The sequence below is a fragment of the Lissotriton vulgaris genome, chromosome 7 (genome assembly GCF_964263255.1).
Source record: "Lissotriton vulgaris chromosome 7, aLisVul1.2, whole genome shotgun sequence".
NCBI classification, from domain to species: Eukaryota; Metazoa; Chordata; class Amphibia; order Caudata; family Salamandridae; genus Lissotriton; species Lissotriton vulgaris.
In genome coordinates this window covers 573,716,119-573,740,822 of record NC_141695.1, presented here as the reverse complement: position 1 = coordinate 573,740,822, position 24,704 = coordinate 573,716,119, and the positions used below count along the sequence as shown (strand labels likewise).

At 48.1% G+C, this 24,704-nt stretch overlaps 1 protein-coding gene across 1 annotated transcript in view; it reads right to left on the bottom strand.

The window, feature by feature from the left end:
- Positions 1-882: 882 nt before the first annotated feature.
- LOC147702045 (T-cell antigen CD7-like) overlaps positions 883-24,704 on the bottom strand; it is a 211,958-nt gene continuing 188,136 nt past the window's right edge. The window contains exon 4 of the mRNA XM_086928744.1: positions 883-1,266. Within this exon, the coding sequence (XP_086784870.1) occupies positions 1,015-1,266 (252 nt within the window). The 3' untranslated portion in view covers positions 883-1,014. The remainder of the gene's footprint in view (positions 1,267-24,704) is intronic.

The window sequence follows — 24,704 nt, the reverse complement described above, 5'->3', positions numbered from 1 at the left end:
GGAGTAGTAACAGCCTTCATGGCACCAGACATACACAACAGGGAGGACAGAGACCTGGTAGACCTCCTACTCACAGCTGCAGTGAAAACCATTTTAGCAAACTGGAAGAACACAGCCAAAGCCACATTCAGGAGCTGGATTAACTGGGTCAGCTTCCTTAGAGGAGCCAATAACATCATAGCAAAGCTCTCGCCAAGCCACACAGCTAAGAGGGAGATGAGGGCAGCTTTAGACAGACATTTGGAGTCACATAAACCCCCATAGGCACGCAACCACAACAAGAAGAACACGAAACAAGCTGCTCTAAGGAGGTCAACCAGATGCCCCCTCCCCCACCCCGTCTTTCTCTTTTCGCTCTCTTCCTTTCCTATCTCTTTCCCTCCTTACTACAAGGAGGAGCACAAACGTAATTCTCAACAAAGCCTATCTAAAGTAAGCCTAATGTAACCACGAAGGCGCCAATCACAACGTCAGTACCCTTGCAATACTTTATTTTTGTACTGTATAAAAAAAAATTCTTAATCAAATCTTTTAAATTTGCATAAGGTCTCCACATCACACCTGTGTGCACTAATGCTACATCAGGAATTACTTTAACACTTGAAATACTGGGTTAAACTAACAATCGGGTTTCAACGAAATTGGTTTTTCAATGTTACTTACAATGATGGCCTCAATGTTGTGAACAGAATATTCACAGTGCAAATCATGCCTTGTGAATATTTGAACTCATAGATGAAAGTCACTAGTTTTTGGGCAGATTTATGCACGTCGGAAACAATGTGAACTAATATGAAAGATATAGGGCACAGATAAGCTTGACTGCTGACTAATTCTGTCCCATCCTTCTCTGGACAGTTGAGCATTTTTTTATGTTTTTTTGAATGTGTCCCCTTGCCCCTTTAATCCCAACCTTAACCCTAATGCAGGACTATCAGAAAAGCATTTGCAGTGCCACCAGGCTTCAGCAGAACAAGAGAAACTTTGCTGACCATTGCCCTGTTGCAGTTATGATCAGTAGGTTGAGACACCACAAGCCATGTTTGCTTTCCCAGGGGTGAAATTTGGCAGCTGTAGGGTGTGGGGACTATTCCCCCTGATGCGGTTGGCAGCGGTAGTATTTTCAACCAAATGAGTGTCAGGAACATTTTGGTCACTGTAGAAGTGAGGCCGTGTCATAGTGTTGCGACGGATGCTGCTTGACATATCTTCATAGACTGTGTTGTGGAGACGTTTCCTCTTCAGAGTCTGATTGCGTTGCTTTATCTGCCAAATTAAAAGACAGGGGTAGATAGTTACCAACAATATAAATCATTTCTATTCTGTTGATTTCAGAAGATGAATCATTAGTGACAGAATAAGCGTGTGGGCAGATGGGGCAATAATTGAATGGGAGGGGTAAACAGCAGAATAAGTAAGGGTAAGAGATAGGTACAAAAGAAGACACAGGTACAAACAGGGGCGGCTCCTCCATTAGGACGGAGGAGTGTCGCCCCAGTCCTTTCTCTCAATGCGAGAAGCAGAAACATAAAATTGTATTTTATATACCATTTTATGATTCTGCTTCTCGCGCTGCGAGAAAGCAGAACAGTATTTCTCGTTTGGGGCTGACAGTATCAGGGAGGAGTGGCTTGCCCAATGCTGTAGCCTTGACTGTTTGGTTGACCTTCTTGGGCTGACCAAACCAGTCATGCGCACCCTACATTATCGTAATGCAGGCTGCATGCAGCCTACATAGAAACAATGGCCTCCCTACAGGCGCCTGGCTGGGCACTGTTCGCACCAATCACAACGCTGCCATTGCAGTGCTGTGATTGGCTAAGGGGAGGGAGGCTGCCTTGGCTTCTTCCTGTTCCAGCAGCAGGACCCGGCCAGGAGCGGAGGCGGCATGGGACCCGGTGAGGAAAGTTTTATTTGTTAAATTCGTCTTCCCCAGCACAAACACCGCGCAACCCTGCCACCTGCCCCGCACCTGCGAGACATGCGAGCCGCGACTGGTTACTTCTGCTACAGAGTAAACAGAAGGTTATACTAGCGGTAAATGGAGAATTAGTTGCAGATGGAGGAATAGTGACAGATGATGTAACAGTGACAGAAGACTTGGCATATGTACCAATGTTTGTAGATTAGCTAATAGTGGTAGAGGATAAAATAGTAGTAGTTGGAATCAGGGTATCAGAGATTGCTGGGTGGAGAAATTCTGACAAATCAGGAAATAATGGTATTTCAATTGGAAGATGAATGAATAGTAGCAGATAAAGTGAAAATGGTAAATGGAGCAATAGTGAGGAGAAGTTGACTGGCGAAAGGATCATGGTAAGCAATATTCATTGACAGAGCAATAGTCATAGAAGTAACATTAGGGACAGATCTAAACATAATGTCACAGTTCTTGACATAAAATAAGATTTCACTGTTAAGTGATGTTTTTCATAATTTGTATGTTAAATTGAAGTTTTATAAAGACATTTTTTGCTAGTGTGCTCTCACCCCCATAAACTGTAATATCTAATTAACTGAGGATCCTCTATTGTTTGTTGGCACTTTTCTTAATGCAGGGGGAGGAGAATCTTGTTTAGTGCCACAAAACGACCTTCATGCTCCAGCTGTGTCGGATTTAGGATTATATGTTAGTGCTGTTCCTGCCTGGGAGGAATAGACTAAACCACTGCATCCTATCAAACGCACAAAATGTGATGGAAGGAAAGCTTACAATTTCTATAACCTCTGGCAATCACTGGGGGAACAATTACGGCCAATTATTCTTTTGCCCACAATGCCACCAGCCTTAGACCAGTACAGCCTTCATTGGGGCTTGTCAGTCAGGTGTAGCTTGGTTCCAGTGATTCGATGAGAACAAGGCCCACATCTGGGCATACCCTTGTCACTTAGGATGGTACATCATGCACACAAGAGTAAAGCACCTTACCCTGATGGGGAACAAAGGATTTATCTAAAATTAACCCTGATTTGTAGACCTAGATAGATACAAAGGACCAGGGGCCAGATGTAGGTAGCCCTTTACCGATCGGAATTGGCCGAAAATACCGATTTTCGGCCATTTCCGATCGGTAAAGGGCTATCGAGATGTAGGGGCACATTTTCGGTAATTTTACCGAATCGTTATCATTACCGAATCGGTAACCGATTCGGTAATGATAACGATTCGGTAAAATTACCGAAAATGCAATGTAGGTAGCCAATGTTCCATCAGCACATGTCTTACAGAATCGGTATTTTACCATGGAATACAAATCCATGGTAAAATACTGATTCCTGTGTACATGCACATCTGTGCATGTGCACATGTGCCATGTGACAGAGAGACGTGCCCTTAGGGCATGTCTGTGTGCCACATTGCACACATGCCCGTTTTGGGGGTGCTAGAGGGTGTCAAAGTGACACCCCCTGCACCCTTGCCAAATTCGGTATTTACCGATTCGGTAAATACCGATTCGGTATTTGACTTTAATCCTATGGGTTTCAAAGGCCCATAGGATTCAATATCAAATACAGATTCGGTAAATACCGAATTTGTAAGGAATCGGTAACGATTCCAGATGTTGGGACCTACATCCCATTTACCGATTTTGAAATACCGAATCGGTAAAATTCGGTATTTCAAATTCGGTAAATGGGATTTAACTACATCGGGCCCCAGATGTACAAAACTTCCAGTTTGCATTTCCTAAATAGCGAATCCTAAGAAATCACTATTTAAGAAATACAAATTAGAATGCACAAATATATATATTTCTTAATAGCGATTCCTATAATGTAGGAATCGCTAAACACAAATCGACATTTAGGAAATGCTAAACCATTCATTCCTCTGGGTGCCTATTGTTTAGCATTTCCAAATTAGCAATTTCATAATAGGAAATTGAAAATTAGAAAATGCAAAACCAATGGTGCCTATGAACCTAAGGGCCCCCCTAGATGCACCCCAAAAACATGTGGATGCAAAGTGCACAAATACCCTTGGAGCATGAGTGCGCTACAGGGCACTTTAAAAAATGCATTTTGCTTAAAAATAATTAAATTGTACATGGTTATCATTGATTTGGAGATGATGGTGATAGCAATTCCGAAATTTCCATTTCGCATTTAGGGAATACTTTGCACACAGGCTTAAGAAATCACAGATAGTAAATCTCCATTGTTGATTTGCAATTTAGGGAAACACATAAAGCCATTTCTACTGGGAAGAAATCACATTTTGCGTCCGCATTTAAGCCTTTGAATGTATTGAAGGGCAGTATATCATATCTTAATGGACCAAAATTGTGATTCGGTCCTTTAAGAAATGCAATTTTCTTTTGTGCATCTGGCCCTCTAATTCTTCGCTGTCGTTGTCCATATCAATTACTGTTCCCATTTACAACAAGCATTGGCAAAGTCAATAGGTCTCACATAGACGAGCTATGTTGGCTTTTTTCAATGTGTTTCTAGCCACATTGTACAGCAGCATAGCAGCACTGGCTTCAATACAGCATGGCTGAAAGTGAAAATAAAGTGCTGTTAGAAATTGGGCCAATAGTTGGCAGAGGTATACACCCTGTCCACGTAAGGACCACAATCCTAATCAGGGTAAGCTAGATACACCCTAAAAGATAACCCGTATATCTTGGCACAGAGTAGGCAGGCTTATCTAAAGAGGCAATGTATAAAGTATTTGTGCAAGAGGGGCGTGGCCAAGCCACCGACCATGATGGCCACGCAGGCTTGGCCTCCGCCACAGTCTTCCCCTAGTTTAGTTGCCATGGCGGTTTAATGGCGCTCCCAAAACTCTTCAATACCGTGTGAGGTGTGTGGGGCACCAGTGTGCCGGATGGTGGATGCGCGGAGCTGGTGGTGGTCGCAGTGCGAATCAGCACCAATTGCCCTGCTGCCAAGAGAGAAGCCGGGGCCTTGAGCGGACAGCTGACTGGACTACGGGCCTGAAGACTGCGGGGAATGGCTGCCGGATTGTGCCTTCTACACGGTGAGCGGTGCGGTGGGGAGGTTGGAGGCTGACACCATTGTTGCCAGGGGCTCTGGCGCTCCCCGGAAGCCTTGTGGCGACAGGGCCTGTGGGTGGGCATGGGGAATGGCCACCAGGCCGAGTACAGGGCTGCCCATAGTAGCCCCTCCCCCCTGTGGCGTCATCTGTTCTTGACTTGGTGCCCGGCCCGTGTTGCCGTTGCGGTGCTGGGGGGCCCCACTTGTGTAGCTGCTCCCTGCTGTGGAGCGGGGCGACTGAAGATGAGGCCTGTTCCGGGTGCGTCAGCATAAGGGAGCAGGATCCCTCTTGCAGGCCGGCTGCACCGTGCTGTCGCCTTCACTGCTAGCCTGCATTCTTCTTGCTGCCCACGGCTGACTGTTAGTCCTGCGAAGGCATAACTGTGCTTAAACTACCATTAGGGGGATCCACCCCACGCTGTGTACTAGGTATTAGACTTGGGGACACAGGTCCAGAAGGAGTTTGTGGCAAACCCATGAAGTGGGGTATGGGGTGCAAGGACAACAAGCAAAGCACCTTGCCTTTTAAAACCCCTGGTCCCGGCACATCGGCGCAGCAGCCCACCTTGGCGGAGAGCGGTGGGATGTCCACAGTTGACCCTGCGGGGACATAATGGCTTGTTGGCAGAGCTGCGGGCTGTGTTTAGAGCCCTGGACACCAGATTTGACCCCTTGGACAAGAGGTTGGATTCTATAGGGGCCAGACTGGATGCACAGGAGGGCCGTCTGAGGGTTATGGAGGGTCGAATCTCTGACTTGGAGGATGGCGCGGCCCAGACAACCAAGAAGCTTGAAAGGATGTAAAGGCTCCTCAAATCTGTGGCGCTCAAGAACGAAGATTTGAAGGCTTGTGTGCAGAGGAACAACATTCGCATTATGGGGGTGCCGGAATCCACCAACCCCGGGCGCCTGGACCACTTTGTGGAAACACTCTTAATGGACATGCTCTGAAGTGAATCGTTCACAGCCACCTAGTGGTTGAGCGGGCTCACCGCATTTTGGGGCTGCGACCTAACCCAGGGTGCCCACCAGGACTTATAATAGCCAGGTTCCTGAATTTCAGGGATTGGATACAGTCCTACGATTGGTATGTGAAAAAGGTCAGTTTAATGTGGCCGGGCTCAAATATATCCCTATACCCGGATTTCACTGCTATGGTCCAGGAGGCATGCAGAAAATATGCTGGTGTAAAGGCAGCCTTAAGAAAGATAGGGCTAAGATATGGGATGTTGTACCCAGCACGGCTGAAGGTGGACATAGATGGTCAATCCCGATTGTTTGATTTCCCTTTTATTTTGCACCTTACCTGCAGTGCCGCATGCGCAGACCCGGTACCAGTGAAACAGAGATACAGGTTTTAGATAATGGCTAATAGGGTTGTTGCAGAGTCCAGAGTAGTGCTAATGTCCTGTAATTTTAAGAGACTAAATAATGCCCGTAAATGTAAGCAGGTGACAAACTACATGCAAAGGTTTCATATGGACGTTGCGTTTCTACAAGAGACTCACCCTGCGTCAAATGTCACACCACTGCCATCGGGGTGGGGTCACACAGATATTTTGCTGGATATAGCTCGCATGCTAGAGGGTTTGTAGTGTTGATACACAAATGGGTGACATTTCGGGAGGAGGAGATCTGTAGGAATGTGGGGGTCGCTATTTATTGGTTAAGGGCACCAATCTTGATCATTCAGTGTTATTTGTTAACATCTGCACCCTGAATGTAGATGACCCCAAATTTTTTTAGGCAGTCCACGGTCATATAATACGCATGGGGCGGATTGTGTTTATATGGGTTAGGATGTTAATTTGTTACTCGAACCAGGACGAGACAATACTGCACAGACGTTGGCCACTAAACCTAAGGCAAGGCGCATTGTACTGGACACCATTGAACAGCTTGGATTGGTGGATGTATGGAGATATCACTGCGCAGACCATGAGGGATACACACTTTACTCTGCGCCTCATAATACCTGGATGCGGTTGGACTACTGGTGTTTGTCAGCTGGGGTGGCAGTGTAGATCGATGATGTGGTGCCTCTCTCACGTACTTTATCGGACCAATCTCCTGTGAAGGTGTGTTTGCTCATCCCTGGGGCGGGGTGTGGAACGTCCAAGGCGTTTCCCGGACATGGCCTTGAGGGATACTGTTTTTGCGTCTGAACTTTGGGACGAAATAGTGAAATATTTTAAAATCAACACTTGGGCAGTGAATTCTAAGGCCACCCTATGGGAGGCCTTTAGGGCCTATGCTAGGGGGTGTGCATATATAAGAATGCTGGGATTCTTAGGGTGCTGCAACACATGCTTATGGACAAAGAGACATTACATACGGAACTTGACCATGGGGCACGTGCTGTGGATCCTATCAACCTGCATAGACGTGTGGCACTCTTGGCAGAATTCCGCGAGGCTGCGGAACATTTACTGGGTAAATATGCAGTTGCTCAAAGGTACAGCGAGGGTGACCGACCTGGCAGGATTCTGGCTAGACTGATGCGTCAAACCCGCAGGCCCACCTACATAGCCAAACTTTGCAGAGACAGCGACGAGCGGACCACGGGTAACGTGGGGGTGCTGAGAGCAGTACTTAAGTACACTTCCGGAACTGCTGACCTCCCCACTGCTCACAATGACTACCTTGATTAGGTTTTACTTGCATAGCTGGAAAAAACCACCAAAAATTCCTAGCCGAACCTTCTTCGGAAGATGAGATCATCAACAATATTAACGCGCTAGATGGATCTAAAGCACCGGGGCTAGACTGCTTTACAGGGTGTTTTTATAAGAAATACAGGGACCTGATTGCACCACATTTTATTGATATGTTTCAGGAGGCCACTGAAATGGGTGTGCTTCCACCTACCTTGAGGGAAGCTGTCATTATCCTACTTTGACAACAAAACCCTGGCCAAGGTGTTAGCAACAAGGCTTACTTTGAAAGTATAGATAATTATCTCCCCAGGACAAGTGGGTTTTATCCCCCAGAAGTCCACTGCCCTGAACACTCGTACCCTGTTTGCCACACTGAACAGGATTTTTCCGTCGGTCCCAGCAGTCGCTGTCCTCATTGACGCTGAGAAAGCGTTCGATTCACTTGAGTGGCCCTTTTTGTTTGCTACTATACAGCGAATGGGGATGCTGGAATGGTTCTTACCATTATACACGCTGCACATGGCTCATATCCGTCTAAATGTTACATTGACCAAGGCGTTTCCTCTTACACGGGGAACGCAGTAGGGATGCCCCCTGTCTCTGCTGGTATTTGCTTTAGCGCTTGACCCACTGGTACGCCACATGTTGGAAAGGCACAGCCACAGGGGATTGCAGTTTAACACCGGGCCCTTGCTACTAACTCTCTATGCTGATGATATTATTCTATATGTATGGCACCCGGATGATACCTAACGCCGTTACTCCAGGAAGTGACGAGATATGGCACCAAGCCGGGCTTGCATATCAACAAGGAAAAGTCGGAGATGCAGCAATTGACGGAGGCAGCCTGCGCAAGGCGGGTAGAATACCCTTTGACGTGGTGCAATGATTCTGAAATATCTAGGAATTCATATCCATAGGGACAAGGACCGCATTCTGCAACTGAACTATGGTCCAGCAGTAGAGAAGCTGGAGCGCAACATTGATCGGTGGTTGCAATAACCCCTGTCAATGGCTGGCAGGATAGCTATAATTAAAATGGTGGTGTTGCTGCAATTTCTGTATTTTAAATATCCCCATCCTGCTTTACAATAGCTTCTTCACTAATTTATGAATGCTGGTATTATGGCTGGGATGGTAAGGTAAGCATGCCTGCATTGGCTGGGACACATTAACACTCCTGTACGAGAGCGGTGGGTTTGGCATGCCTAACGTACAGCTTTGCTATTTGATGGAGCAGGTGAGCTTTGCACGACAAAGGTACTGCACGGATCTTCAGATCCCGTACAACAGACTTAAGGCAGATCTGGTCCTTCCTGCTGTGCTGAACACCCTGCTGCCCTGGGGGTTCCCCAGGGACCTGCAGGATATCGAGACGGTGTCCACAACTAGCTGGGCCTGGCACAAGCTACAGTGTCTGACTGGGGCTCATGTGTTGCAAACCCTCACGCTAACACTGGCAGGGAATGTCTGGATTCCCATTCTGCAGGAAACCCTAGTCAAGCGAACGTTTGCCAAGTTCCACATTTGGTGACTTGCTTCCGGGAGGGCACATCTTTTCTCACACTGATGACCCTCGCCTCCGCTCCGCCATTACGATGGGCCACTTTGTGCTACTGAGAGTGCAAAGGACACTGCACATGTGTATGGATAGTTACCTTTTGGAGCCCCCAGACTTCGCTATTTTTACTGGGGTTATAAAGGGGGATGGGAGTAACTTAGAGGCCCAGATGTACAAGGCAGGGGTTGCATTGCTACCATGCCACAATGCAAAAGTGCGGGCAGCTTGGAAAAGTGCTCTTGCGTATCCATTAACTGATGTGCAGTGGGGGGGCTGTGTTGTGTATAGATACTCCGGGTCTCTCCGAATCATAGGCCTAAACTGCTGAATTTTAAATTCCTATGAAGGGCGTATATGACCCCTAGTAATATGGAACATTCTCGTCCATAGGCGTGCCCACAGTGTCGCTCCACATGGCTCGATTTTTCACGCATTAAGTGGACCTGCCCTAGAATTGAGGATTAGTGGAGATCAATTTTTAGGGAACTGTCCCGGATGATAGAGGTTGAGATTGTGCTATCGCCTCTATAAGTATTATTGGACTATGTTCACAAGCATGATGTTTTGTAACACATTTAGCAACACATATGCGCAACTGCAGCCACTGGCTTCTCAGCCAGTGGACATCTGGCAACAGTTTCAGGCCTATCTTTTGGCACTGCACGATGGTAGCAACTCTCTCTCCCAAGACCTGACTAATTCCTCCAAGCCTGCAAATTTGTAAGGGTCTATTTGCTTTTTGAGATATCCCCCTTATTCGGACTATTACATTCAACAACTGGTTCTTGTTGCAAAGTAGACTATGACTGCATCTTTACCTGGTATTGTATGGGACCTTGTATTTCTTGATATATCTGTACAGGATATGCTGTTGTAGAGGATGGTATTATAAGTCACTCTCTGTGTTGCTACACTGCAATGCTATGATTATTGGTTTAAAAAAAATTCTCTTCCTTTGTTCGTTTATCGTAAAACTTTATAAAAAAAGTATTTGTGCAACACACACAGCCCATAACAATGAAACCACCACCAAAATACTCCCCACGGGTTTAGAAAATAGATTACTTTTGTATGATTAAAACAAGACCAAAACATCAGAAATACAATAAGTAAAACGGAAGTTATGAATTTTTGAAGAATAAATAAAAAATGTGTGCTTAGAGGCAAATAGTGCTTTGGGGTTACTTGAAGTCGTGCTAGACAGTGGCAAATCCAAAGTTCAGGCAGACTGCGAGAGAGGGCAGGCTGGGTATAGGACTCACACATGTCACCGTGAGAAAGAACCGTGGATGGAGCAAGAGTCGACATTGAAGCCTTGATATGAGAGATGGGGAGGCTATGCGTCGTCATCAATCCTGTGGATGCAAGCGATGCATCGGGTAGTGATCCATGCAGTCGAAGAAGTCTATGATTTCTAACTCCTTTACAATATAGGTGATGCATTATCATCAAGGTGTGCAGGCCGTTGAAGCGATGTCGTCGGGCAGCCGCTCTGTCAGTGTTGAAAGGCCGTGCATCGGTTACGATCTGTGCAAAGTTGTCCCTCTGTCGATTCTGAGGGCTCAGCAGAGAAGAAGTCACCTTTCAAGGACTCAGGACTGGATTGGCTCCACTTGGCTGGACTGGGCTCACAGATGACGAGTCCAGGTGTTGTTGCATGGTTGAAGGTAGTCGTTGTTGGCATTGAGACTTTAGAACAGGGGGCAAGCCAACAAGCCATTGGAGTAACTTTGGGTTCAAGTGAGATGGTCCAGTCCTTGTCCTCCGCAAGACAGAGATCTGCAGGCAGATGGTAGCTCAGCAAAGCATAAAGTAGTTGTTTCAGAGCAGCAGTAAGGCACATTGGAAATCACTGTATCTCTGCAGTCTTTACTTCTGGCAGAGTTCTTCACAGGTCCAGTAGTGTACTGTCTTGGTAGGGTCAGAGCCCCAGTATTTAAATCCAAATGTACCTTTAACATTAACATAAACATAAAGTGGGGTGAAGTGGGGGTGGCTTTAAAGCAGGCACTTGAAGTACATAGGTTATTTTCATCCCAGCCCTGCCTGTAAGGCTGTCTGTGGGGTGCAATCAGCCCTTTGTGTGGGATACAGGACAATGCCTGTTCAGGGGTAAGTGTTAGCTCCTCCTCCCTCTCCCTGCCCAGGAAGAGCTATCGGAATGTAAATGAATGCAGGTGCGTTCTCTGTCACACCCACCCTTCCTGTGTTTGTGGCTGTCTGGAGGGAATGCCCAAATTGTAGCTGTCACGCACGCCAGACATGTATAGGAGACAGGCTGCAAGGCTTACAGAGTAGAAAGGGCAGAGAAATGTCCACTAAAAGTGGCATTTCTAAAATTGTATTGTTAAATCCAACCTTACCAGTAAAGATGATTTATTATTACCATTACATAGATATTAACTATGATATAGCTACTCCTTTCTAAACAGGAATTACAGCATTAAAGTATTTTAAGGAATTTCCAATGTTTTTTTATGAGAAGAGTAGACCTCAAAGTGATGAAAAACGAATTTAGCTATTGGTCACTAACAGGACATGTATAACCTAAATATACATGTCCTATCTTTTACTTTTACTTACAGAGCACCCTACCTTATGGGCTACCTAGTTCCTACCATAGGGGTTAATTATGTGTAACAAACGGGGAGTTTAAGACTTGGTAAGTAGTTTTAAATGCCATGTAAAGTGGTAGTAAACTGTACACACAGGCCCACAAAAGCTGGCCTGAGACAGGTTTCAAAGGCTACTTGTGTGGGTGGCACAATCAGTGCTGCAACCCACTAGTAGCATTAATACACAGGCCTTAGGTATATGGTATACCACTTAACAAGGGACCTTCAATTAAATATACCAATCAGATGTAATAATTATACCATGTTTAGAGGAGAGCACATGCACTTTATTTCTTTTTTTGAATATTTTTTATTGAGAGTTTATATCGCAATACATCAAGTATCCCGGCAAGCGTACACAGTTTTTACGGTATCGTAAAAAATACAGTTATTCATGACTAGTAGCTATACATCGGACAGTGGTAGGATGCCAATTCGACAGTTGGGGTTAGCATCCCAGACTCAGTTCCCTTACGTATCTGTAACTATCACTCATTGTGGATAACTCCCAAGTCCCCATCCAGTGTATCACCCTGTGGGGCACGGGTCATGCAGTCGATATTGTTTGGGGTGTCTGGGGGCTCTGTGCATTACCTCTACTTGTCTCTATAGTGCTCCTTACCAGGCCTTTGGTGCATGCATTCCTGAGGACTGTGTATCGGAATCGGAACTTGTTAGCACTGGTTAGCAGTAGTAAAGTGCTTAGAGTCCTAAAGCCTACAAAACATGAGGAAGGAAATATGTTTGGGGTGCCCCTTCAGAGAGGGCCTTTTTCCAACTAGCGCTAAGACGAGGTCAGTGTTGGATGTTTCATACAGCTTTTTCGGTTTCGCCGAACAGAGTACATGTTCTGTTTGCTGTGGGTTATTGTATACAGTAAAGGGCTTGGAGCCACCCTTGCTTACCACTGGTTTGCTCCATCTTCACTCTTCAATTTCAGCCTTTTAATTTGGCATCACAGGCCACTGCGTTAGTTCTGTTCCTTCAGTGGAGCATGGATTCCGGTAATATATATTTTTTCCCTCCCTCCACTGCCCTTTGTGGCTGGTGCTTCTTTCCCCTCTAGTGCGAACTCACCCAGAAGGTATTGGAGCACTTAGCATGAACTCCATTTACGTTACATACATGCAATTTTACAGCAGTGATGTATTCCATGACAGATTACAGGCTGGGTGTCTCAATTCATTTCAAAGCACCAAATGCTTTAAAATTGCACGGGCGGCCAAGTTCGGGTTTCAGCATCGGCTCAACATCCTGTGATTCTGAACAAATCATCTAATCTGCCTGTGCCTTAACAAAAAAAACTAAAAAATGAATGTAACGTTTGATGTGTCTCCGTGCCAAAATGAAAAAAACATTAATGTAACGTAATTGGAACGCATGGTAAGCGCTCCAATACCTTTGGGCAAGTTCATGCTGGAGGGGAAAGAAGCACCAGGATCAAGGGGGAGCAGGAGGGTTAAAAAGAAGAAATAGTACCTTACTTATAGCACGAGCAGCGAACTACTCCTAATTGAGTTTAGTTAATTTTTACTTCGTCCGTGCTCCACTGAAGGAACAGAACTGACACAATGGCCTGCGATGACCAATTAAAAGGCTGCATTAAAGAGTTAAGATGGAGCAAACAAATAATTGATAGGGCGGGCTCCCATCCCTTTACTGTATACAACATCCCTTGCAGCAATTAGGGCATGCATGCTGTTAGGTGAGACCTAACAAGGTATTTAAAGGAGACCCTGCCAGTTATCGCTGAATATCATTGAGCAAATCAACTGTCAAAATTGCACTGCAAGTACTTCTAGACAGGCTGTCCCAGTAAGCCTAGGAGAAGAACATTATTTTATGCCTTATTTTTGGTTTAGGATCAGGGTTGGGTACCATAGATCAGTACCTTAACTTGCATCTTTGATACATAAAACAGAGTCACCAAACAACGCTCAATGCACTTGGCTTCAATGTAATGGAGTTTCCCCTTTGACCATGTTAATAGAACCCAATAGTAGTTCAATTAAAAAAAAATAAGTTTGTGCACTACTTTTAATGTATTGACCAACCTACATTAGATCAAAATATAACAAGAAAAAAGCTCCACTTCTTCAGTTGCATTATATCACCTTTTTTGGTTTCCTTTTTTGCAATTCCCCACAGCGTGGCTAAAAATCATTGCAAAGCTGAATAGTTCCCAAAGTCGATTTCTATTGGCTTTGCCAATGCTTATTATACTAGAGGCAGGTCCAATGGATAGGTTTGCAAGTGCAGCAGAGCTTTGCACCCTGGGCTCTATTTCCCACCCAGCAGTATTCACACAATCGTACGGTTGGGGTCACCAGGTCTTTCCATGCCAACTATTGCCATTTGTATCACACTTCAAAATACTCTGAACTGCTTCACATAAAACGAGTATGAGAAGTGCTAATTTAAGGCATTATGTGCACCATGGTCTTAGACTGATTGGTTTCATATGCTGTTATAGAACTGTAGCAGTGGTATCTTATCACCTTTAGTAGAGATAAATGGTTGTTTTTACTGACGCTTCATTTGATCTGTTCTTTTGAATTTCTATTGTGGGTTTTCTGCTAAATGTATTTCTGACTGTATCTTCTCCTGTTCTGTTATAAACTTTAAGGCAGCAATTGCCCTTCCCCGTGCCCCTTCTGCTTTTTATCACTTGCTTACTGTCTGAGTGATTCTATTTCCATTAACTTTTAGTAGTTTGTGACCATGTGCAGCAACCTGAATGCCCGATGTATTTAGTCTAACAATGACAATGGCAAATTCTCAAAGGCCATTAACTCTATTTTAAGCATCCCCAGACCGAAGAGATCTGGAGCCAATAAAGCAATTGTTAAAATATTTAAATTACAATGTGTGCCCGAAGCTACCTATGGGGCAGAAGAATGGGGTATTGGTAATAATTGTCACATACAACAAGAAGAAAACCGGTTTTGCAGAAAGTTGCTAAGCTTACCAATCTCCACATCTAACTATATTGTGCACAGATAATTAAACGTACATTTTGTTTCAGATTTCATTAGTGCACGACCGGTGCTATTCTGGCACTCGGTATGGAGGAATAGCTTAGCCACTCTGACTCAAGAAATAATAACCGACTGCCTAAGTTGTGACAGGGGGATGGAGATCCCATGGCTCTCGTTTGTCCACAAAAGTTTGTGCAAGACAGAGAAAGATAACATCTTCACCAATCCAAGCAATGTTAATATGGTGAAAAAAACTGAATTGAAGGAAGCACTTTATGCACTTTATACAACGACTAAAAACAGGATAGAATCAGAGAAAACTACAGTTGTTAGGTATATGGATATGGAATTATACATATATCCCCTAGCACTGTACCAAACTGTATCAATGACGCATTGGGAAAGAAGTCTCCTGTTTCGATTAAGGGATGGATCCATTAGATTTTTGACAACTTCTCTTTCATGGCTTCTGACACCAACAAATGTAAGATAAGTGCAATTTAGGAAGAAAATGTTCTTTGAATGGCAAATGGCACAGTTGTGCATATACATTTTTATTCAACGCTTCATCATGAACTTTTAAAAAAGATCTCACAATTTCTCCAAATATTCCTTGCACACATTACCATCATCACAAGTCTGCTTTCAAAAGATGATGGTAATAGGTATTTATACCAATTACTGCCTGGCTTACCACCAAGGACTCTGAGGTAAAAGGCCACCAGCGATTTGTTCATAGCATTAACTGATGGTGCTTTTTAAGAGCAAATGATCCCTATGTGCATGAATGGTCGCACTCCTATGATGGATATGGTAATCCAGGTGAAGATGTAGGTAGATGCAGCTAGGTAAACCCTCCTGAGTGCGAGGCTAATGAATAAACTCTGGAATGCGCTATTCCAACCGTAGAAAGCGTCACCAAGCTGCACTCTGAAATTAATTTCAAAAATGGTGGACCACAATTCTTACATCTTCATGTTATGGTTTTTTTATTCTTCAAATCTTTTGAATTTCTTTTCTCATAATGATTTTATTCATCATATTGTTTGTTTGTGCGCCCAATGCATTTCGGGGCTTGCCCTTCCACGGGGCTATTTTTATCATTTGGGTCAATGCGCTCTTGTGTAACCTTCACGATTACGAATATAAATTTTACCGAACGAGAAAGATGTCCGTAGACACGCAGTCTCCCCGTCCGTACGCGTCCTTAATTCACGAATAAGAATGTTTTAGCCGCTATCCTTCTCAGTTCCCGCGTCGTTTGACTGAGGAAGGGCAAGCCCCGAAATCCATTGGGCACCTTAATGACGTTTTCCTCGGTTGGAATAGCGCATTCAGAGCTTTTTAAGAGCAAGAAGACAGTGTTGTGAGATGGCGAGTCTCTTAGGGGCATATTACCTACAAACAGCGATATTTATCGCTAAGTAGGGTTAGCGGCAAAATTATTATAGGCACGCTTCCCCGATTTTTATCGCGGAGATAACTTGCTATTAGCAAGGTTTATCTCAAAAGCAATAAAAATCAGGCGAAATGCGTGAATATCGCTGACAATACAGCGATATTCACGTATTAGCATGAAACAGCTCTTAGCCATGTTATCCACCTCCCATTGGATAACATGGCTAAGAACTGGTATTAGCAGGCGTTAGCTTTTGGAGATATTCGCGCTTAGCGTGAATATTTCCATCGCTTCGCCTTTGTAGGTAGTAGGTGATAGCGATGTTAGTGACTGTTTTCAGTTGCTAACATTTTGGCACGCCCACTTTGCATGTCTTTAGCAATAATTATCACTGACATGCAAAGCGGGTCACAAAATGCTTGCTATCACCTACAAGCTGTCGCTAACTGGTGCTAGCGACAGCTTGGCGACAGCTTGGTAATTGGGCAATGAAATTTTCGCCGCTTTAGTGGTAAAAAGTCCAGCTAAAGCGGCGAAAAGGCCCTTGGTAATATGCCCCATAGTTTTTTAGAGTTTAACTGAGCCCTTAGACAGCTACAAATATTTCAGCTTCTGATTTTGTGTGAAATATTTAAAAAACTCATTGCATTAGCATAACCACTTCAGCCATCTTTAATCACTCAGTGGAAAGGCTTTTTCTTATCTCACTCCCTTTTACTGGAATATGCCTCCACGTCACGTTCGCTCTTGTTTGAACTGTAGGAAATTCAGAAAACTATTCAAATCTCATCTATTCTGAATCCTTCCCCCTTCCACTGATACTTGTTTCCATGACAACGCCGAGATGCCCCGGGGTGATTTGTGCGCTATATTAAATATAAAAAGCAAAAAACAAAACATAACATAACATCACTCTGATTGTGCATTCATGTTGTAGGCACCTATGAGGTAGAATGCATCATTTCAGTGCTTGGCACTTGAGATGAGAAAGTTTTGATTAACTTGCTCAGCAGCAAATATATACATTTTTATCTATTGAAGGCCTAGTTGCAAGTTCACATGACTTCAGATACCTGCTGTTGCATTTAGATGCGTATGAGTCGACTTAATGAGACACGCGTTGTAGTGTTCAACCTCGTGTGGTGAGTCTCATGAGGGTTTTTAAGCAGAACATTGGTGTGGGAGATGAACCGCCGTTGAGGAGCTACCGGGCAGCTCCCTCCTGATGTTCCTGTGTACTTGACACTGCAATACAATATGTGTACTCGCCGTATTCCTGGGAGCACATCTTTTCACTGGTGGGAGGAGAGCACCCTTTGGGGCCAGTGGCGTTGTTCTGAAGGTTGTTGGGTGCCCGGTTATAGACATGTATTTATCCTGGCTCAGCAGTGGTGTTGTGTAGGAGCCCCAAATTTTTGCGTGCGTTGGTGAGTGGAGGACGTTAAGGATATAGTGCTGTGTTGAAAGAATTCCTGTTTGCGTAAAAGGCCATTTATTAGGACAGGCATGACATCTTACAATAAACATAACATCATTAACTTAACAATCCCCCCAACATCCTGCCTTTCAACCGTCATCCACTCACGTGCTCCATCAGCCATTCCCAAATCACACCACAACCTCTTTGCATCTCATTCACTTCCCCTTTCCACTTTCCAACTCCTCGGTCATTTCCATCCATCGCACTCCCGTCTACCACTCTCTCCCATCCTGCACCTGTAACCCCCTCCCTGGAAGGGTGATTCTGCCCGTCATGGACTCCCCACCCCTCCCAGTTCCCGCCACCCAGGGAACCCCCGGAGGGCGGTAACCTGCCCCACCAAGCGTGCACCTTTCGAACTCAGTCCCTCTTACACCAGATCGATTCATTCCATAAAAACGAATCAAGTCTCGCAGCTCCATCAGGTAAAATGCATTTCCCATGTGAGAAAAGGTGCACGCCGTCGTCCCTGAAAAGAAGAGGTTCCAGCTGAAGCCCGACATGAGCCAGCACTTTGATACCCCGATCCGCACAAAAGAGTCTCATTGCCCGATTCAGTTTCCTGCGAGCCATTTCAACGGCCGCAGGCTTGAGCGCACCCCTCCAGATCCTCCGTGGCACAAATTCAGTCCACACAATGCAGGCGCCAGCCAGATTGCGTTTCATCACCTCCAACTCCCTCTGCATCAAATGCAACAATGACACCCCCGATTTTTTCACCAAGTCATTTTCCCCCAGGTGTACGATAAGCATGTCCGGGCAGCCCAGCTGTGACACTTTTCCTTGTCAGCCACGGCAACAGTTCACCCCATTCCGCTCTTACCCCACCATTGTACTTCGTGATGGCTGCTCCTCAGGACCAGGCTACGGCCGTACACCTGCCTGTCAGCGTATTTTGAAGCCCAGTGCACAAAAGAGTGCCCAACGACCCAAGTGACCATCTTGGCCCCCGGTCCACGAACGCAACCTACGAAGAAAAAGGTATTAGTACCAAGGCAAGACAAGAAAGAACGTCAAGCAGCGCAGCCGTCCAAGCATTGAGCCCCCGCCCTCACTTGCGCACATAGCGCTCACAGCACCGCGACCGCCAGCGACCAATCCTCCTGATCTCCTCCCACGACCAACCCAAACCCGCCGCCGCCGTAGCCGCCCCAATGCGAAACAAGTGTTTGCCAAAACGAGCCGGATCCCTGCCCAGCCTTCTCAAAGCCAAACGCAAGACCGCCAACAACTGGAATGACGTCAAACGCTTCCGCGACGCGTGCACAAAGATTTCCCCCTCTGACCTCCGCACTCGCCCACCAAAACACAGCCACTCACGCACCGGGCACACGCTGGCACACCCACTCTCCGACAACCAAACCCACTTGCCCCGCCCCAGTTGGTCAGTCTTGGAACGCCCCAACCAAATGCCCAATCTTGACCCATCCACACGCACATCCGCAAACAACCATCCCGGCACCCCACGAGTCCCCAGCAATTCCGACACTCGAAACGCTCCAAAGAACATCCAGATCATACACAAGCGAAACAGCGCCACCTCCCCCCCGTCGTAACAACAAAAGTGCAATTCCTGTAAAACCTCCTGCAATAAGTCAAACGTGACAGCCTCCTGAGGCAACTCCCCCCACCCAACTCCGCCCGCACCCTCCCCCAACCCTTCAACATTCGGCTCAGCAGATCCGAACTAGCCGGATCAAAACCCAGATACACCATGCAGTAGAAAGAAACTCCCGCCAACTTGCCCGCGATCGTCGTCTGTGACAACCCCCTAATTATGCAATCCAGCACAAAACGCACCACCCTCCGTTTGCACTCCTCCTTCGGCGATCTCACCACATCCTTCCCCAGGCCCACAAAGTCCCCAAACTCAGTCCAAGCCAATCTGTACGCCAGCCTAGTAGACTCAGCCAAAGACCTCTCCACCAAACCAACCACTCTCACTCCCCCCATGCCCAGATACCCTCCGGCACCTTGGTCTTGCAAGCCTCCGCTCCCGGCGCCAGCTCCCTGAAGCGCTGCCACTGCGAACGAGATAACGCATCCGCAATTTCGTTACTTGCACCAGGCACATGTTGCGCGTGAAACAGCACATTGTAACGCAGACACAGCAGCATGAAACTTCGCAGCAAGCGCAGCACTCGCAGGTCCCTTACTTTCTGGTTGGTAACCAAGTCCACCACCGTCATGTTATCCACATGAAACAACACTGACCTGTTCTTGAACTCTGGACCCCACACCAGCAGCGCAACCAACAAGGGAAAAAACTCCAAGAACGCAATGCTCCTGCCCTGACGCAGCCAGTGAACCGGCCACCGCTCTGCACACCAGCGACCGCCCCAGAAGATCCCGAAACCAGCCGCTCCCGCCGCGTCCAAGTAGAGTTGAACCTCCCACACCATCCTGTCCCGCGCAAAGTCCAAGGTCACGCCATTGAAGTCTTCGAGGAACACCAGCCACACCCGCAAGTCCGACCGGACTCCCAGCGTGATCCTGACCCGGTGATGTGGAAGGGTCACGCCCGACATTGCCATGCCGAGTCGCCTACAAAACGTCCTCCCTGCCCTCACCACTCTGCAGGCTAAGTTCAACAATCCCAACAAATGCTGCACCGACCTCAAATCCAATTTCCGAACCTTCATAGCGCCTCTCAAAGCCTCTTGCATCTCAGCCACCTTCGTCACCGGTAAACGCGCCTGCCAACTCACCGAATCCAATTCAATACCAAGGAACGTCAAACAACAACTGGGCCCTTCTGTCTTCTCCGGTGCCAATGGCACCCCAAAATCCTGCGCCAACAACTGAAACTGCCGCAGAGCCGTTCCACATTCGCCAGAGCGCCCCTTCCCCACAAACAGAAAGTCGTCCAAATAGTGAGACCCCAGCCAGTGCCCACTGCGGTCCACGAAGGCCCACTGCAAAAAGGAGCTAAAAGTCTCGAAGAGCACGCAGGAAATCGCACAACCCATCGGCAACACCATGTCCACAAAAATGGCCCCATCAAACTGCATACCCAACAAAGGAAAATCCGCCGGATGAATGGGGAGAAGGCGAAAGGCCGACTTGATGTCACACTTGGCCAACTCTGCCCCTCTCCCGCAGGACCGCACCAGACCAATAGCATCATCCACCGAAGCGTACAACACTCTAGAGTCCTCCTCCGCAATGAAATCATCCACCGACCCACCCTCCGGCCAAGACAAGTGATGGATCAACCTGAATTCCCCTTGCTCCTTCTTGGGCACCACCCCCAAAGGCGAGACAATGAGATCGGGTAGCGGCCAATCAGAAAAAGGACCCGCAATCCTGCCCTCCGAAACCTCCTTCTCCAACTTACGCGCCACAACCTCCGGCAGCTCCTTAGTGGACCACAAATTCTCGGCCCAACGCCTCTCCCAGGGCCCCTGATAACCAATCCGAAAACCTTCCACAAATCCCCAGTACAAACGCAACGCCGCCTCCTTATCAGGGTAACGGGAGAGCCAAGGACCCATGGCCTCCACCTTAACCGGAGTACGGGCCCTTCGGCCCAGGCTGCCCCCTACCCTTGGCAAATTTCCACTGCTCTGACGGCGTAGCCAAGGTGAGGCACTGCGTGACTGGGTGACGCCCCCGCACTTCGAACACTCATGTTTAAATTTACAGGAGGGGCAGTTGCAAAAACCCTTATTGAACCCCCAGCAGGCCCCCGAAGCGACTGGCTTGTACTGCTGCCCTGCTGATCCAGACCACACAGGCTGGCTCCCCTGTCCACTTGCCACTCCCTGGTTACCCGCCCCAGACTGGGCGGGGCGCGGCTGAAAAGACCGATAAGTGATCGGAAGACCACTGGCCGTATGCGTAGACGCCGCCGCCTGCGTCGAGGACATCCACTGAAACCAAAGCTCCTGATCTACATCCCCCCATGGTTTGTCGGGGTTAACGCTGACCCTAGCCCAAAACTCCTCGTCGTAGCTCAACCATGCAAACCCCCCAAAATGAAGCTGCGCCTTCCTTATCACATCCATATACTTGAACAAAGCAATAGCCCGATCCCCAAACTTCTCACAATAAATACTCGCATAAATCAGGAAGGTAGACGTCCAATTCTCCATCGTGACCGGCACCCTCGGCCGCCTAGTCAATTCCCATTCCTCCTCTTTAGACCCCACCTTCGCCTGAATCTCCCTATGCAGGAGCTTAAACACATCCACATATTCATGCCACCAGATCCTTGCCTTAGTCTTGTCCGACAAATGTGACCCCAGGGGCATCGCCAGCCCCATGTAAGGCAACTTCCTACGCAGCTTCTCCACCCCATCCTCCTTCCCCTACAGGTCTTCCACCTTGTCGGTCTGCGCGCTGGCCGTCGCGACCTGCTTAACCCCATCAGCCTTCACAGGCACCACACCACCTTGGGCCCCTGCCCGCACAGACCCATCCCCCACCCCCACCGACCGGCAGGGCATTTTCCTTCCCCCCTCCCCCGTCCAACCAGGCGTCCCACCAGGGGCCCTCACCTGACAAAGTTGCAGGAGACTCCCGCTCCTGTCGCCATGCGTCCGCCGGCCTCGACATCCCTCTGCTGGCCCGACTGGCGCCATCCCGTGCCTCGTGGAAAGCACCAACCTTGGTCGCTGCCACTCTAGCCTTATACCCACGTCCAGGCTCACGCAATTCACCCTCTTCCAGCTCATCCTCCTCATCCTCATAGTCCAACCATTCATCCTGGACATCCAGCGGCACCACTTCAGTCACGACTCTCTTAGCACCCTTCCCTTTAACACCAGGCGTAAATTCACACTCCAGCATGGACGGTGCCCGCTCCCTCGGTGGAGGGCAGGCCGCCGCGGACCCCCCTGCTTCTTCGTCCCGGCGTTTGGAGGCCGTCTTGCGCCCCGCCGGCCCACCGCGGCCTCTGCCAGCTGACCCTGCTGGCCTGTTTCCCCCCCCCGAGCCATAGGCTCGGGGAGGCCCCGGTGCCACCAGGTCTCTGATCCGTCAAGGCAGTCCCTGAGCTCTCCACTCAGACCCACTGCCCTTGCGCCCCTGGGGCCCCTTTACCTCGGCCCCCTGCCAATCCCCTGCCACGCCCGGGTGTCTGGGCCCCATCGCCCTTAGGCACCCTGCCCGCCTTCGCCTCCCTGGCGGCACATAGTCGCTGCCACTCCCTCTCATATTCCTCTATGACACGTCGCTGATCACGGGCCCTCTCCTCTTCGGTCATCTGGGCCCACCGGTCGAACATGGACGACTGCCCTGGCTCTCCCAGTCTCCCTTTCCCAGGCAAGGGTGCCGCAGCACCTCCCGACACCTGCCCTGCCCCTCCTTGCTGCTGCCCCTTCAGGGGGCCCTTGCACTTGGAAGCCTGGGACTTCACTACCCCTTTCCGGCCCCCCGAAAGGTTGACGGGTTGCTCAATGATGGTGAAACCATACTCCCCCCCGGACTCCTCCCCGGACAGCGTGAGGGCAAATTCCTCCCCAGTCGCCACCTCCCAGTCATCCGAGTCCTCCCCCCCACTGCCTCTGCTGCTCTCCCCGTACCCGCCAACTGACTCAAGCTCCTGGACAACCTGGCCTGGGACGCCAGTGGAGCCTGGCCCTGCACAGGCTCCCCAACTGCCAGCTTGCGGCCCTCAGGCCCCTCCCCTCCAGCACCCTCCTCTTCCTCCGGGACCACCTCCTCTGCCCCCACCTTGGCAGGGAGGCTCAGCCTCCTCTCCCCTTTCTTGGGGGCCTCCTGTGGCTTCTTGCCCTTCCATCTCCTGGGCCCCCCCTCTCGTCCATGCAGGCTGCCACCACAGCAGCCACCCCTGCAGATGCTGACCTGGTTGGGCGGGTCATGCCGACCCAAGCCTGGTCCAGGACACCGGGCTGGAGGAGATCTGCCCTCCCAGCCCGGCCAAGCACAATCAGTGCAGCCCTCACAGCCTCTGCGTCTGGTGTAGCCATCTGGAAATCACCATACACCGTCCGCGAGATGCGTGAGGTTCGGCACCCGCTCGGTCCGTCCGCGAAATGCGTGAGGTTTGGCAGCCCTTCGCGCACCGCCCGGAGCACCTGCGCCGAGTAATTCAATTAAACGCTAAATCACACCCAACCTAATTAGGAAGCAGGAAACTAGCCTAATCGTCGTCCTGGGGCACCAAGTACGACGCACCAATAACCCAATTCCACTCCGCCTACCTAAATCACACTCCGCCTAAGCTCCCAAAACTATCTTCTCCCTGAGGCACCGGGGACAGGAAAAGGAAGTTGTTTCCCTCCTGTCCCCCTAAATAGCCTCCTACCTAACTCCCACCCCTGACCTAACCCCTACCTAACTTCCGCCTGTCCTAACCTCGCTCCCCCGGGGAAAAGACTGGTCTGCCGACCTGCATTCCCCCGTGGGCCGCATCTTTATAGTATGGGAGCAGTTCCATTCAGTATGGAGTTTCAGAGGTTATGTTGACAGGGCTGATGCCTCAGAATGGTTGGTCTCAGTAGTCTTGGCGAAGACGAGTAACAGAGACTTGCCGATGAGTGTGGATTTGCATGATCTCAACAAATGTATCTGGTTCGATTGGCACCCTCTTCCTAACATTGGTGACATGCTGATAATGATCAAGGAAGATACGATTTTCCCAATACTTGATTTGTTATCGAGCCACTCATGTCTTTTATCACAACTGAGGGAGCATACAAGTTTAGTGGCATACCTTTTGGTCTGTCATCCACTGCAGCTGTATTTTTTTGGGCCATGCATCAACTCTTTAAAGAAAAAAACAATGTGACTTATTTTCGAGAAAATATCTTGGTATTTGGAAAGTATATAGAAGAGCAGGACAAGAGTGTGGATTAACCATCAAGCGTGACAAATGTAAAATTGGTGTGAAGGGTGTAGAATACTTGGATCATTGGCTGAATGAGCAGGATTTGCGCAGTATTACTCCCATTTGTTCCTATGTTTGCGGACAAAATATAACGCATGAGTAAACGCATGGCGAAATGTTTTACATTTCAATGGAGTGAAGACTGTCAGAATTTATTGTG